Consider the following 14,415-nt stretch of genomic DNA (forward strand, 5'->3'; position numbering starts at 1 on the left):
AGTAACACCATACACTGCTTGGTGTTCTCATGACAGTGGTGGTCTCATATCAAAAACACAGAAATTATGCTTTGAAGCATCACCTGGTAATGTTAATGCTATAATTGTTACGAATGCTCACAACTTTCTCCAATGCACCTGAAAAAATGAAAGAATCTACTGCAACTGAAACATTTAACTACAATAAAAGCAGTCAACATACTGTACAGTCCTCTCTAAAGATTAAAATAATAATAATAATAATAATAATACAACTGCTATAAGACTCTTGCAGAGAGTTACACACCCTGGCATGCATTAAAAATTTTCATTACTATTAAACATACAGTTTTATTAAGAAATAAAGTGACAACTTGATTAAAAAATTGTTCGTAAATCAATACATAAATGTTTCTACAAACGATCCAAACTCGTCAGCATGCACATTTCTACAACAGCTTAATTCCCCCATCAAAAAACTTATTTGTTAAATAAATTTACAAAACTAGATTTGCCCTGAAATGATAGGGGATTAATTTATGTACACACAAGTTCATTTTTAATTACCACATAATCTACAAAATGTAGTAATAAATATTTCATTTATGTGGTGAGTTTAAATGTACATGGAGCACAAACGGTGGATTCTTCTCTAAAAGACAATGTGAATTACTCTATGAAAATATTCCAGACAACCAGCTCATGTTAATATCATGTATACAACATTTTAAACAGCCTGCATTTCAAATGAGGTATGTGGTCTTCCACAAAGACGAGATTAGAACATTTAAGTATTGTCAAACGGATATAACCATACTCCCTAAAAACACTGTTAACGGCACTAAGTAAAGACCACTTAGAATATAACATGGTATATTATAATCTGTTAGCTGGTAGGCGTCAAAGTACTGCACTACAATGTGCAGTGCTTAAATCATGCTCAGCACAATTCACTTAATGCTGGATTCATTTCAGCTGGACACAAATAACCCTTAAACAAGCATTTAAATGTCCGGAAGAGCTGTTAAATATATCTTCAGTATTTATAAACCATAACTTGTCAATCTATTGTCCTAACTATATTCATTTATTTAATGCATTGCTCCCTACCCAATTTAACATGGCTGAACGAATCTTAAAATTTGTCTACCACCACCACCATCCATAATTCAGTTAAATATCCTGAATTTCTCCACTCACAAGAAATTGTGACTGTGCCACATGGTAGAAACAAAAACATTTGGGATGTGTTTATCTCGATCTAATTACTGCAATGCACTGATGCCAGAATACAAGTACTGGCATTCACTTAAGTATAGCAAAGTGGGCTTGGCTGGCTGAACCATGAAGGTAAAGTGTGCCTGCTTTAATGTACGATGAGATGAAGAAGAAATGCTTAATAAAGTAAGAAAAGGGCAGCTCTAATAAACACACCCTATTTACCTCAGTTTATACCCAACGATGACAAGCCATCACTCTCGCTGTAAGGAATACAAACTTCTACTCTAACCTGACCTCCAAATAATGTAGAATCTTCTTTGTGATACATTTACCCATTTATTCAACCATGTGATATAAATCTCATCTCCTCACTATATAAAGATTACTACAAAGAAATAGGTGTTTTTTTTAACGAAAATATACTAAAGGTTACATGTGTTTCAAGGAAAGGCCCTGAAAAACTTGGAGTCGGTCTATTTTTTTTGGCAAACTGTTTACCACGGTAGTGAACAAACTTTTTCTATTCCATGGTTTCAAATATGTACAGAAAGAAACACACACACACACACACACACACACATTAGAAACGTGAACAGTGGAAGGGGGGTAATACAGGAGAGAAGTTTTTCTCCTAATTTTTTCAAAGGAAAAAAGTATTTAACCATGACAGAGCCCAAAATGTCATGAAAGCAATGAGTCCATCTGCATTTATTCTGTTGATAGTTTTGCTGTCAATAACAATGAAAAAAAAATCTGATGTCCTGACAGGAAAACTTTACACTGCATTGCCAGTCTCAGAGAACTGATGGAAGTTTGTATCTGAAGATTCACAGCAGAAGATACATGCTCTATACATCAGACTGCTGTAACGAAAAAGCATAAACACTTCCATTCAAGTTGACGTTGGCTGATAGTACTGTCCATAATTCCAAGGTGTCTGATAGTTGTACTGTAAAGGAATAAAAAGAAAAATTCAAAACTTGATTTAGCATGGAAGAACACTGTCTAAACCCTAATAAACCACACATTTAACAAGTTAAACATCTTTAACAGTGTGCACTTACAATTAAATATAAATTACTTCACCTTTCTTTGGTCAACTGACAAAATGTGATGCATGTAAAATGAAGCAAAAATGTGTTTCATCACTTGAAAGCATATGACAAAAACTAGAGTATAATTTCTAAAAAAAAATAGTGTTCCTTACGTTTCACAAGTAGATTCTACAAAATTCTATGCACTTCATCTAAGCACAGCAGAGACGCTACAAAGCAAACTGATTTTTCAAGAAAGAAATGCTGACGCTTTTACATCACTAATCAAAATGAAACATTCATTTACTGTGCAGCTTAATTCATAATTGAAGATTAGCTAGATTATGCTTCTGATTTATGAAACAAGTACATTTAAAATAATCACCTCCATTAACTTCCACTGGTGCAACACGTAGATAAAATTGCACAAGCATACTCCCCACAACCACATATGTTCAACTAAAATCACTGTTGTTAGAGCATGCTTACACAACAGTGTAGCAGAAATGACCTTGTCTTCCGTTCCAAAAATGTGACAATCTAGGCTTCTGCAAACTTCTCCTTGCCAACATAATGTACTACAGACGAGCAACAATTAAAAGTTAACAGAACAGTAAGAGTTGATGTACAATGAAATCCTTCATTCGATATCCATACAGCTGCTAAGACATGCAATGCGTATGTAGCTGCCCCACCTGATCTTTTATGGTATCAGCAGTCAAACCAGGGTGATAACCATTTTTCCTTTATATAGCTCTAATAAGGCCAATTGTGGAACACTACACCCTGTTCTGTAACCTACTCACGGTACCTGGTGCAGCTTTAGAACATACAAAGATTCTTGACAAAAGGATTAAAAAAAAAAAAAAGTATAGTAACTCCCCCTCCTCCCTTCATCTTGTACCTTTCTTAGAGTAAACCTATGCCTGACATTACAGGCTATCGGAGACCATCCTAGAGACAAACACTTTGCCTCAAACAGTATCAAATGTAGCATGAAATGGGACAACTTCATACCTCAAATAATTCTTCATCTATGGAATAAACTCCCTCTCTCAATTAAATTCAACCCATCCATCCATCCAAATCTTCAAGAGAGAACTAAACTACAATTAGCTCCTTTCCAACATTGGATCTGAGGCATCAAGTTCCTTGATGGACATCAGGCTTTGAGCTTAATCAACAAGCCTATATGAACATAAACTGCAGCATCATTCATAACCTGGGAACTATGTCAAAAGCAAAAGAGTGATCATCCACCCTAATTTTTAGTCTTTTGGACATTCCAAGAAAGGCTTCTCTCTTTCATACTATGGAGACAAGTAGGAAGCATATACAAAGATGGTAGGCACTCACACCTTCACCAAAATAGTTTAATAAGCACATCAAATACACTTAAAACCTGTCCTTGCCAAAACGTACATTAAGCATCTCTGAAGGGACAGCATCACCCAGAAAAAGGAAAAATACTCAAAAACAAAATAGCACTAGGCAAACTGATGGGGTGAAGGAAGCCTATGCAACAGAATGACTATTATAAAAAAAATTCAAACATCCACAGTTATCAGTATGCTTACACAACTGAACTATGTTCATCAACTCATTGCTGTTTTATGGGGACAGTAGTGTCTGCAAAAAGGTGGTCATACAGTTGGGGGGCATACAAGCCCTGTAGAGGCAAATGTGCTCTTCTTCTGGAAAGGATGTCTAGTTGTTATGTCTACAAAATGTGCAAATACAAATCTCTGTGTAAAAATACTTTTGGTTGAAATGCTACTGAAAAAAAGCAGTTGTAGCTAGCAATTAAGGCTCCCTGTGCAATTCCTTGATCTGTTACTCCACTCAATGTTTTAAGTTGAGGAGCAAAAAAAAAAAGTTTCTGAATACTGGTAATGTGCTATAGACAAAGTGGCATCAGCCTACTGTGGCCCCTAATACTTTGCACCTGAGGATGCTGCCTGCTTTGCCCCAACCTTAGCTAGACCTCTGCACAGAAGTTTCTGGCTTGAAGTGAGCTCTTAATAGAAAATCTACAAATGGAGTGGTACACTGATGATAAAGGAGAGAACGTTGGACATGGCATAACATCACTTGCTATTCTGGATCTGTTTCTTAGACTTGCATCAGAACATGAACACAAAGTCTTGTTGTGATAATAAACAAATGATGGTATAAAATAACCATCTTGAAAGAGTTTGTTTGGCAATTTTCAATCCCAGTTTGTTAGAACAGGCGACACAAATAACAGAATATACATTCTGAAAAGTACAGTTGTGTATACTTACCATAAATGTAGATGTTCAAGTGTATTCACTGTTGCAGTCATTTCATTTGGGTAATCCTGCTGGCAGGTTGCCCTCAGCCAGCTTGAACTCCAAAGTCTTGGGTCCTGCGTCGGCTGCCGTCGCCCCTTCCCTGACGTCAGGTCGTCAGGGGTATAAAAGAAGCAGCAGACGCCATTTTCTTAAAGGGTAGCCAAAATTTATATATGTATAATTACATGTACCAATATAAAAATCTACCTTCATCTACAAGCAAATACACCACATAGGTTGTATAAATCAGAGAAGGAAAGACAGGTTCCATCAGAAGAGAAGGGGGATGGTGGGTGGATAACCTGGACTGCAACAGTGAATACACTCGAACATCTACATTTATGGTAAGTGTACACAACTGTACTATGTTCTTCGTGTTTCACTGTTGCAGTCGTCATATTTGGGTAGACTCCCAAAGCTAAGGTTGGGAGGCTGGAGCTAAACAGCATTAGGAGCGGCTATGAGGCCCTGCAGATCTGCAGTGGCAAAGCCTGTCCTGGATTTAGAGTAGAATGGCAGATGATAGTGCTTTGCAAAGGTGTGCACTGAACTCCAAGTAGCAGCCTCTAAAATGTCCTTGGTAGGAGCTCCCCTGAGAAAGGCTGCTGAAGTGGCTGCAGCTCTGGCTGAGTGTGGCCTAATGCCCTTACTGGTTTGCCATGATGTACATAGCAGAAACAAATGCAGTGGCCTATCCACTTTGAAATAGTCTGCTTTGAGATCACCTTTCCTTGTGATCCTGCAACATATGCCACTAATAATTGTTCTGTCTTTCTGAAAACTTTGGTTCTGTCCAAGTAGAATCTAAGCTGCCTGTCTACGTCCAAAGAATGCAGAATTCTTTCCCCCTTGTTCTGTGGATTTGGATAAAAAGTTGGCAGGTGAATAGTTTGGTTGAGAGCCACACTGGACACCACCTTAGGCATAAATGTTGGGTTTGTCCTCAGAGAGACCCTGTCTGGATAAAAAATGATAAAAGGTTCCACAGCCATGAGTGCCTGTAGCTCTGAAACTTGTCTTGCAGAAGTTACTGCTAGGAGCAGAGCTGTTTTCCAAGATAAAAACTTTATATTAGCAATAGCAGCTGGCTCGAAAGGAGGCAGGGTGAGTTTTTCCCAAGACATAGCTGAGGTCCCATGCAGGCATTGGTGATCTCCTTGGAGGTCTTGAATTTTTGGCTCCTCTGAGGTACTGCTTTAATAAGGGATGAGAAAAGATCGGTGGCTCTACATTGTAATGAGCTGAAATGGCAGAGGCATGAATTTTAATAGATGAAAAAGATAGGCCTTTGTCCAGCATCTCAGTTAAATATTGCAAAATCTGAGGAATATTTGGCACAGCTGTATCAGTTCCTTGGTGCCTGGTTCCAAGCACAGAATCTCTTCCATTTTCCTGAATAAGATTTTCTAGTACTAGGCCTTCTGGCTTCCAAAATGACACCCATCACAGCTTTACTGAGAGGTGCGTTTTGTATGACTACATTATTCGCCATGCTGTCAGGTTTAAAGTTCTGAGTTGGCTGTGCAGGATCTGACTGTTTTGCTGGGACAGCAGATGAGGTAGTAGAGGTAAGGTCCAAGCTGGGCACTGAGACAAGCTCCTTAGTATTGGATACCAGTACTGGCGGGGCCAGTCTGGGGCAATCAGTATCACCTTTGGCTTCTCCTGTCTGACCTTTAGGAGTACCTTGGGGAGGAAAGGCAGAATGGGAAATGCATATACTGATAGGTTTTTCCAGCTGAAAGATAGGGCGTCCACTTTCCATGCTTGTCTGTGATAAATCCTTGTGCAGAATCTTTTTAGTTGGTAGTTGTGAGGGGAGGCAAATAGATCTATGTCCGGGCATCCCCATTTTTTATCATGTTGAAGACTTGCGGATCCAGGTGCCACTCGTGGGGATCCATGAGGTTTCTGCTTAGTTCGTCTGCCAGAGTATTTTTTCCTTCCTGGCAGGAATTGTGCCTGCAGATGTACTTGGTAAGTCAATGCTGTGTCCCACAAAGTCATGGCTAGTCTGCAAAGGGGGTAAGAATGTGCGCCCCCCTGCTTGCTTATATACCACATGACGGCGATGTTGTCTGTCTTATCAGCAGATGTCCTGAATGAAGTAGGTCCCTGAAGGCTGTCTGGGCATTTTGAACTGCTAGCATCTCTTTTTGATGGATATGTAGATGCATTTGGTTTGAGGTCCATGTGCCCTGAATGCATCTTCCTGCCATGTGGGCCCCCCAGGCATAATCTGATGCATCCGTTGTTAGTGTCTGCCTGGCTGGGGGTAATGTGAATGGCTGTCCCTTGTTTTGGTGACAAGCCTTTGCCCACCATCGAAATTCCTGTTGCAGGCAGGGAATGAGAGTAATCATAGTTTCCAGGCTGAGGCAATGTTGAGTCCAAACACTTTTTAGGTACCATTGAAGTTTCCTCATATGCAGCCTTGCATATGGAATTAATAGGATGCAGGATGCCATGAGGCCCAAAGCCTGCAGAATTTTTCTTGCAGATAACTGGGCCTTTGTTGCCAATATTTTGAAATAGGTAGTCAGTTGCCTTTGTTTGTCTGGCATGAGATAAGCCATCTGGGCAGTTGTATTTGAGCTTGCACCCAGGAATATTATCTCTTGAGAGGGTGCTAGTTTTGATTTATTTTCGTTGATTGCATACCCCAGGCATTTTAGAAGTCTTTTCACAAATGCCAGATGCTGTAGAAGAATGTCCTTCTCTGCGTGGATTAGACAGTTGTCCAGGTAAGGATATATTTGTATTCCTCTGTCTGCAGAATGCAATTACTGGTGCCAGGCACTTTGTAAAGACCCTGGGTGCAGTAGATAAGCCAAAGGGCAGTGCAGGGAATTGGTAATGCTTTGAACCAGCCTTGAATCTGAGGTATCTTCTGCATATTTGTCTGATTGGGATATGCAGGTATGCCTCTTTTAGGTCTAAAGTCACAAGCCAAGCGTTCTTGCCCAGCATGGGCAGAAGCTGCTGCAAAGTCAACATCTTGAATTTTGGTATATCCAGGAATGTGTTCAAAATAGATAGGTCCAGTACTGGCCTCCAGGCCTTGTCCTTTCTGGGAACCAATAACAGTCTTGAGTAAAATCCTTGTCCCTGCTCTTGCTCTGGTACTTGTTGAATGGCCCCCATGTCCATGAGGGATGAGACTTGTTTTTGTGCCTCTGCCCATTGATTTTTTGGCACATCTGGCCAGCCGTTTGCCTTTGGCAGGGTATGGAAATGGAACTTGTAACCTTGTGACACGATATTTAGGACCCACTTGTCCTGGGTTATGATGTGCCAATTTTGAGAAAAAAGTGCTAATTTCCCCTCTAATGGTGCTGCCAGGAGATAATTGCTTGGTGCAGGCAGGGGGAAGTCATTGGGACTGTTTCCTGTATGGTTGTGATTTGTCTTCTCCAACTTTGGAGGTAGAAGCCCCTCCATTGCTTTGGGTGGTATGATCCTTGCGCCTGGGATCTGCCTCTAGGGTGTCTGGATCTGCCCCTTTGAGATCTGTCTGACACAGGAAAGGACCAGTGTCTACTAAACCTAGGTGGCTGTACTTGTAAGAAATCTTTGACCGTTTGCATAGATTTAGCTTTGTCCTCCATTTTTTTAACACATCTTCTGCCTTAACACCAAACAAAGTATCATGTGTCATGTATTTATCTGGACATGAAAAAATAAATGTCTTAAAACAAAACTTTCAGAAAAAATAAGAGATCTGAATGTTGTGAATACAGAACATAATTTAGGGAAGTATTATAGACCCTGCAAAATACAAAGAGAAGAGAACTCTAGAAGGATAACTGTGAGCAGTAATGCTATTTTGTGCCACAATCCTTGAGTGAAAACTGAAGAAAAAAAGCTTACGCTACCTATATGCCCAGGACACTGGCTGCCAATCTACCAGTCAATAAATCAGACCAAAGCTGCAATGACGTAGCTAAAACATGACATGTTAAGTTGTCCATCTCGCCTTCGTTCTTGCTGTTTGGGTTCGGAGCCACTAGGCCATCTTCTATAGCTCGAGAGCTGTTTACTGGTTCGAGGCTACCCTTATCCCAGCATGCCCAGGTTCAGCTACCCAGATCTCATTTGCCGCTTCAGCTGCGAGGTTGCTTCGTTACTGGCTCAGGCTTAGTATAGTTTTTTCTATTAATATATTGTTGTTTATCCTTGAAATTCTGTCAAGTATTTGTCAATTTTGTGTCTAGATATATTCCTTTATCCCCTATTGCTTTCTTGTGTATTTTCGCTTTCTTGGCAGTCACTCCATAACTCGCAGGCCTTCTGTTTCCCTTGAACTCATTTAAATTAGAGAGCCACCCCTTAGGATAGCCGTTTAAATTACAGGCCTTCCTTTCTGTTCTTTAACTGTATTTAAAAAAAAAAAGACTGTTTCTTGTTTTTTGTAGTATAGCTTTTTATTATTGTTGTTGTTACTATAATGTCTCTGACAGATGGGCACACTAGTTGTGTATATTGTTCGAGCGCTGTTCACCTGCAGGACTCCTGTTCTATATGTCACGCTTTTAGTCCAAGGGTCCTGCAGGAGCGCAAAAACAAATTAATCCTTTGGGGATTACTGAAGCCTCAGGATTCTCCGGCTAAAAGTACTCAGCCAGCGGAATCCCTTAAGTCTGTCAAGCCGTCGGCTCCACCTTCGGAGCAGACTCCTTTACTGGACCAACTATGTCGGTGCCAGCTGGCACCGACAAGACAACTCCTCCGTCGGCTCCATCTGCTATTTCGGAGCCATCTCTGAGCCATAAGAGACTGAGGTCTCTGTCCTTGGAGTCCATCCACTCGGCACCTCAGTCACATGTGTTACAGAGTGAACGTAGCCATGATTCATCCCACTCCTTTCAATCCTCTAGATTATCGGATCATGATGTGGAGGGAGTAGTAAGTAGGTTGCTCAAGTCACAGGCACTGGCAAAAATTCTGTCCAGCCCACCTCAACAGGTATCGGCTCCAACTGCCTCTATTTCTGTTCCTCCTCTGACTACGTTTAGCTTGGAGCTGGAGACCATGGATCCGCAGGTAGTAGAACCGTCGGCGCCGATCATCTCTCCTTCGGTTCGGAAGTCGGCTCCGATTACCTCGATTATACCTTCTATGAAGAGATCTGGGCGCTGAGGCTCTCTTGTCGGCTCTGAGGGGGGGGGGGGGAGTGGCATCGGACCCCTGTCTGACCCCGTTCTCCCCCACGGAGCTTCGGTGCAGGTGAGCTTGGCTCCAACATCGGCCTCGGAGCAGTCACCCTCGATGTGGAGAAAGACTCCTGTTTCTTCGGAGCCAGAGCTTTCTCTGCCTAGAGGTCGTGACGCCTTCCAGATCATGAACAGTGTGCTGTCCCCCGAAACAGCTCTACTGCCAGCTCCATCAGCTCCTCTCCCCGTGGTGTCTGTTCCAACCTCTACTCCTCCTCCAGACCCCAAGCGTAGGGAACATATGCTCCAGGACACCCCATTGGGTGATCTCTCTTCTTCCGAAGCCTCCCCTGATCACTCGGAAGAGCCTCCCCAGAAGAAGTGCAAGAGGAAGCACATAAACTCCCCTGAGTCTGTCACTTCAGATACAGACATGGATGAATTGCAAGGGAACCCAAGGTCCCCCTCTGAAGAAGTTTCCTTTTCGGACATCCTTGAAATGCTTAGACAGAGGAGGGACTGAATTTCCCTAGCCCCTACAGAGGACGAGTCTGTATACCTGGACGCATTCAGTTCCCGACCTTCCACCTCCTGGGTATCTCCTCCTTTCAATCCACTCATGTCTGTAGTGGCTCAAAAGGCTTGGTCAGCTCCAGATTCTGTGGAACTTACTCCGAGACCAAACAAATTTATTACAGCCCCCCCCCCCCCCCAGGAAACACTTCCTCTCTAAAGGTGTGCCCGTTGATGCCATGGTGGTAGCAGCAGACATCAAGAAAGAGTTAGCAGAAACCTCTTCATTTGTTCATCCTCCGAACAGAGTGTCTTGGACGATGGACAGATATGGAAAGCGAATGTTTGCTTCAGCGACCTTTTCAATGAGGTCCCTGAACTATCTAAGCCATTTTACACGTCTTCAAAGGGATCTCCTGAAAGAGCTTGGAGATACCCTTCAAGATCTTACAGATGAGGGAGCACCAGCCAAAGTAGCTTCTCAGCTTGCGACTCTTAATTCCATAGTCAACTCCTCTATGATGTTGATTTCCTATGCAGCCGATGGGCAGAACTAAAGCTTTCAGAAAGACTGAGCGACTCTTAGTGGCATATGCTGTAGGATCACAAGGAAAGGCTATCTCAAAGCAGACTATTTCAAAATGGATAGGCCACTGCATTCGTTTCTGCTATTCACAACATGGCAAAACAGTGCCTAAGGGCATTAGGCCACATTCAACCAGAGCAGCAGCCACGTCAGCAGCCTTCCTCAGAGGAGTACCAACCAAAGACATTTTAGAGGCTGCAACTTGGAGTTCAGTGCACACTTTTACAAGGCACTACCACTTAACTCTCTACTCTAAATCCAGAGCAGGCTTTGCCACTGCAGTTCTGGAGGGCCTTATAGCCCCTCCTAACCCTATTTAGACCCAGCCACCCAACCTCAGCTTTGGGATTCAACCCAAGAGTAATGACTGCAACAGTGAAACACTAACATAATACAGTTGTGTACCTACCATAAATGCAGATGTTCGAGTGTATTCACTGCTGCAGTCCAGGTTACCCACCCACCATCCCCCTTTTCTTTGCTGGGACCTATCTGTACTTCTCTATTCTATACAACCTATGTGGTGTATTTGCTTGTAGATGAAGGAAATGTTTACTTTAGTGCATGCATACTTATTGGCATTATTTTAGCCTACCGGTTTGGGGGCACCTGACATCTGGGGCAAGAAAAACTGAAGAAAATTGCATCGGCTGCATCATTTATACCCCTGGTGCACTGACGTCAGGGAAGAGGCGACAGCAACCGACGCCGAACCAAGACTTTGAAATTCAGGCAGACTGCAGGTAGCCTGCCAGCAGGATAACCCAAAAGTAATGACTACAACAGTGAAAAACGATGAACATCCAGGGTGACAGAGAAACCTTCTCTGCCAAGCCCTTCCAGCATCCCTGAAGGGTTGCCTGACTTCTCACCTCTGGAGGCAGTTGGGGGAAGGACTTTCGCTGTACCCAAAAGCCTGGCAAAATATAACGAGAGACAGATGGGTACTATCCATCATATCCGGAGGTTACAAAATTCCCCTTCCATCAATCCCCCATAGAATCAAAAAAGCCCATCCCAGATGTCCCACCCAATCTAAGAGATCAAGCAGTCACAGAAGTTTCATGACTGCTAGAAAAAAGAGCCATTCAGGAAGTCCCTGCAGACCAACTAGGATCCGGAACTTACTTAAGATTCTTTTTAGTACCAAAAAAGACAGTGGACTGGAGACCAATACTGGATCTCAGCAGACTGAACAAATCTGTACAAAAAGAAAAGTTCCGGATGGTGACACTGCAGTCCATTTTCCCTTTTCTGAGTAAGGACAATTGGATGTGCTCGACAGATCTTTAGGACGCATACTACCATATCAAGATGGACAGACACTCCAGGAGATTTCTTTGCTTCCGGGTAGGGGCCAGTCATTACTAGTTCAGAGCTCTGCCCTTTGGTCTCACCTCAGTCCCCAGGGTGTTCAAGTGTATGGCAGTAGTCACGGCTCACCTGAGGTATCAAGGATTCCAGGTGTTTCCCTATCTAGATGACTGGCTCCTGACTGCTACCACCAGGCATCAACTCTTAGAGGCATGGGATTATACAATCACATCATGCACTCAACTAGGCATTACAGTAAATTTCGAAAAATCTGCCTTGTTGCCCTGTCAGTCTATCACATATATAGGAGCAGAATTAAACGCAAAAGAAATTTTGCAAGATTACCACAGGAAAGAGTTTCCACAATTCGTCAACAAGTGTTAATTCTAATGCAGAGCAAAAGGGTTCAAGTCAGACATGTCCTCCAAGCTCTAGGCTCCATGGCAGCTGCCATTTTTCTTGTCCCATTAGTGTGTTTCCACATCAGAATCCTTCAGTGGCTTCTTTTCACGCAGTGGTCTTTCCAGGAACTACCCATGTCTCACATGATCCTGATCACAGAAAAGTACAGTTTTGTACCTACCATAAATATAGATGTCCGAGAGGTATGCATCTGCAGTCCTAACAAATGGGTTGTCCTGGCCTCAGGCAGCCCTTCGGTCGGCCGGATTCCAAAGTCTGGGTCTGGCCTCGGCTGGTGTCGCACTTCACCCGACGTCATAGCTGCAGTTCTTCGGGTATAAAGGCATCAGCCGACGCCATTTTCCTCAGTGTTTCTTGCCCCAGATGCCAGATGCCCTCTAGGAAGGCTAAATTTGGATAAATGCAAATGTTTCCAAACAGAGAGCAAATAGAAATAAACATGTATATACATATATACAAACAAATACACCATAATAGATTCCCCCAGCTAGCTACAAGATGGGCAAATACCCTAGGAGTACCACAGAGGGGAAGGAGGGTGGGTAATCCTGACTGCAGATGCATACCTCTCGGACATCTACATTTATGGTAGGTACAAAACTGTACTATGTCCTTCAAGGATGCATCTGCAGTCCTAACAAATGGGTAGAATACCATAGCCAAACTGGGGGAGGAGGCACTAACAAGATTATGGTGTAGTTAAGATCCCTTGCAAAACAGCAGTGGCAAAACCTGCTCGGGATCTGGAGTATAAAGGTAGATTATAATGCTTGGCAAATGTATGCACGGAGCTCCAAGTAGCAGCCTCTAAAATGTCTTTTGTAGCCACTCCTCGTAAAAAAGCTGTAGTAGTGGCTGTAGCCCTTGTGGAGTGAGGTCTGATATTTTCTGGAGTTGCCTTTCCATGATAAGAATAACAAAATCTAATGCAATTTCCTATCCATTTTGAGATTGTCTGTTTTGAAATTGATTTTCCTTCCATTCCTGTGGCATATGCTACCAGAAGCTGGTAGGTTTTTCTATTGTTCTTGGTTCTGTCCAGATAGTAGCGCAATTGCCTATGCACATCCAAGGTATGCAGCAGTCTTTCTCCCCTGTTCTGTAGGTTGGGGAAGAATGTAGGTAGGTGGATTGCTTGGTTTAAAGATACCCTGGAGACCACCTTTGGCATAAAGGTAGGATTAGTTCTCATGGACACACTATCCTGATGGAAGATAAGGAAGGGTTGCATTGCCATTAATGCCTGTAATTCAGACACCCTTCTTGCTGAAGTGATTGCAAGCAGGAAAGCAGTTTTCCATGATAAGTACTGTAATTCTGCTGTTGCTGCTGGTTCAAAAGGGGGACGTGTCAACTTTTCTAGCACAAAGTTCAAGTCCCATGTAGGCAATGGTGGCTTTACATTTTTAATTCCTCTCAGAAGCTGCCTGAGTAGAGGATGAGAGAAGACTGGAGGATCCATGTTGTATTCTGCTGAACTAGCTGACGCATGAATCTTAATGGAAGAGTAAGACAGGCCATTGTGGAAAAGCTCTGCTAAGTATTCCAGGATGTTAGCCATGTTTACCAGTGCTACATTCTGCCCTTTTGCTGCACTCCAAATGAGATATCTTTTCCATTTTGCTGAGTAAGTTTTTCTTGTTGAGGGTCTGCGAGCTTCCAAGATAATGTCTTTAACCCTTTGAGATAAATCTGGGTTATTTTGTCTTATGCAATGTTCCAAGCAGCTAGCTGCAGTGTTTTCAGGTTCGGATGCAGGGTTTTGAAGTTGTTCTGTGTCAGCAGTAAAGGAACCAGGGGTAGAGGCCATGCGAGTTCCCGAGACATACTCCTCAGTAGTGGGTACCAATGCTGCCTCGGCCAGTCTGGAGCTATCA

The 14,415-nt window shown here is 42.6% G+C and overlaps 1 protein-coding gene across 1 annotated transcript in view; it reads right to left on the reverse strand.

The window, feature by feature from the left end:
* Positions 1–314: 314 nt before the first annotated feature.
* PRPF39 (pre-mRNA processing factor 39) overlaps positions 315–14,415 on the reverse strand; it is a 1,439,843-nt gene continuing 1,425,742 nt past the window's right edge. The window contains exon 13 of the mRNA XM_044074271.1: positions 315–2,149. Coding sequence (XP_043930206.1) covers positions 2,093–2,149 — 57 coding nt within the window. The 3' untranslated portion in view covers positions 315–2,092. The remainder of the gene's footprint in view (positions 2,150–14,415) is intronic.

The sequence above is a fragment of the Protopterus annectens genome, chromosome 6.part0 (assembly GCF_019279795.1).
Source record: "Protopterus annectens isolate FY-2018-M chromosome 6.part0, PAN1.0, whole genome shotgun sequence".
Classification (NCBI taxonomy): domain Eukaryota; kingdom Metazoa; phylum Chordata; order Ceratodontiformes; family Protopteridae; genus Protopterus; species Protopterus annectens.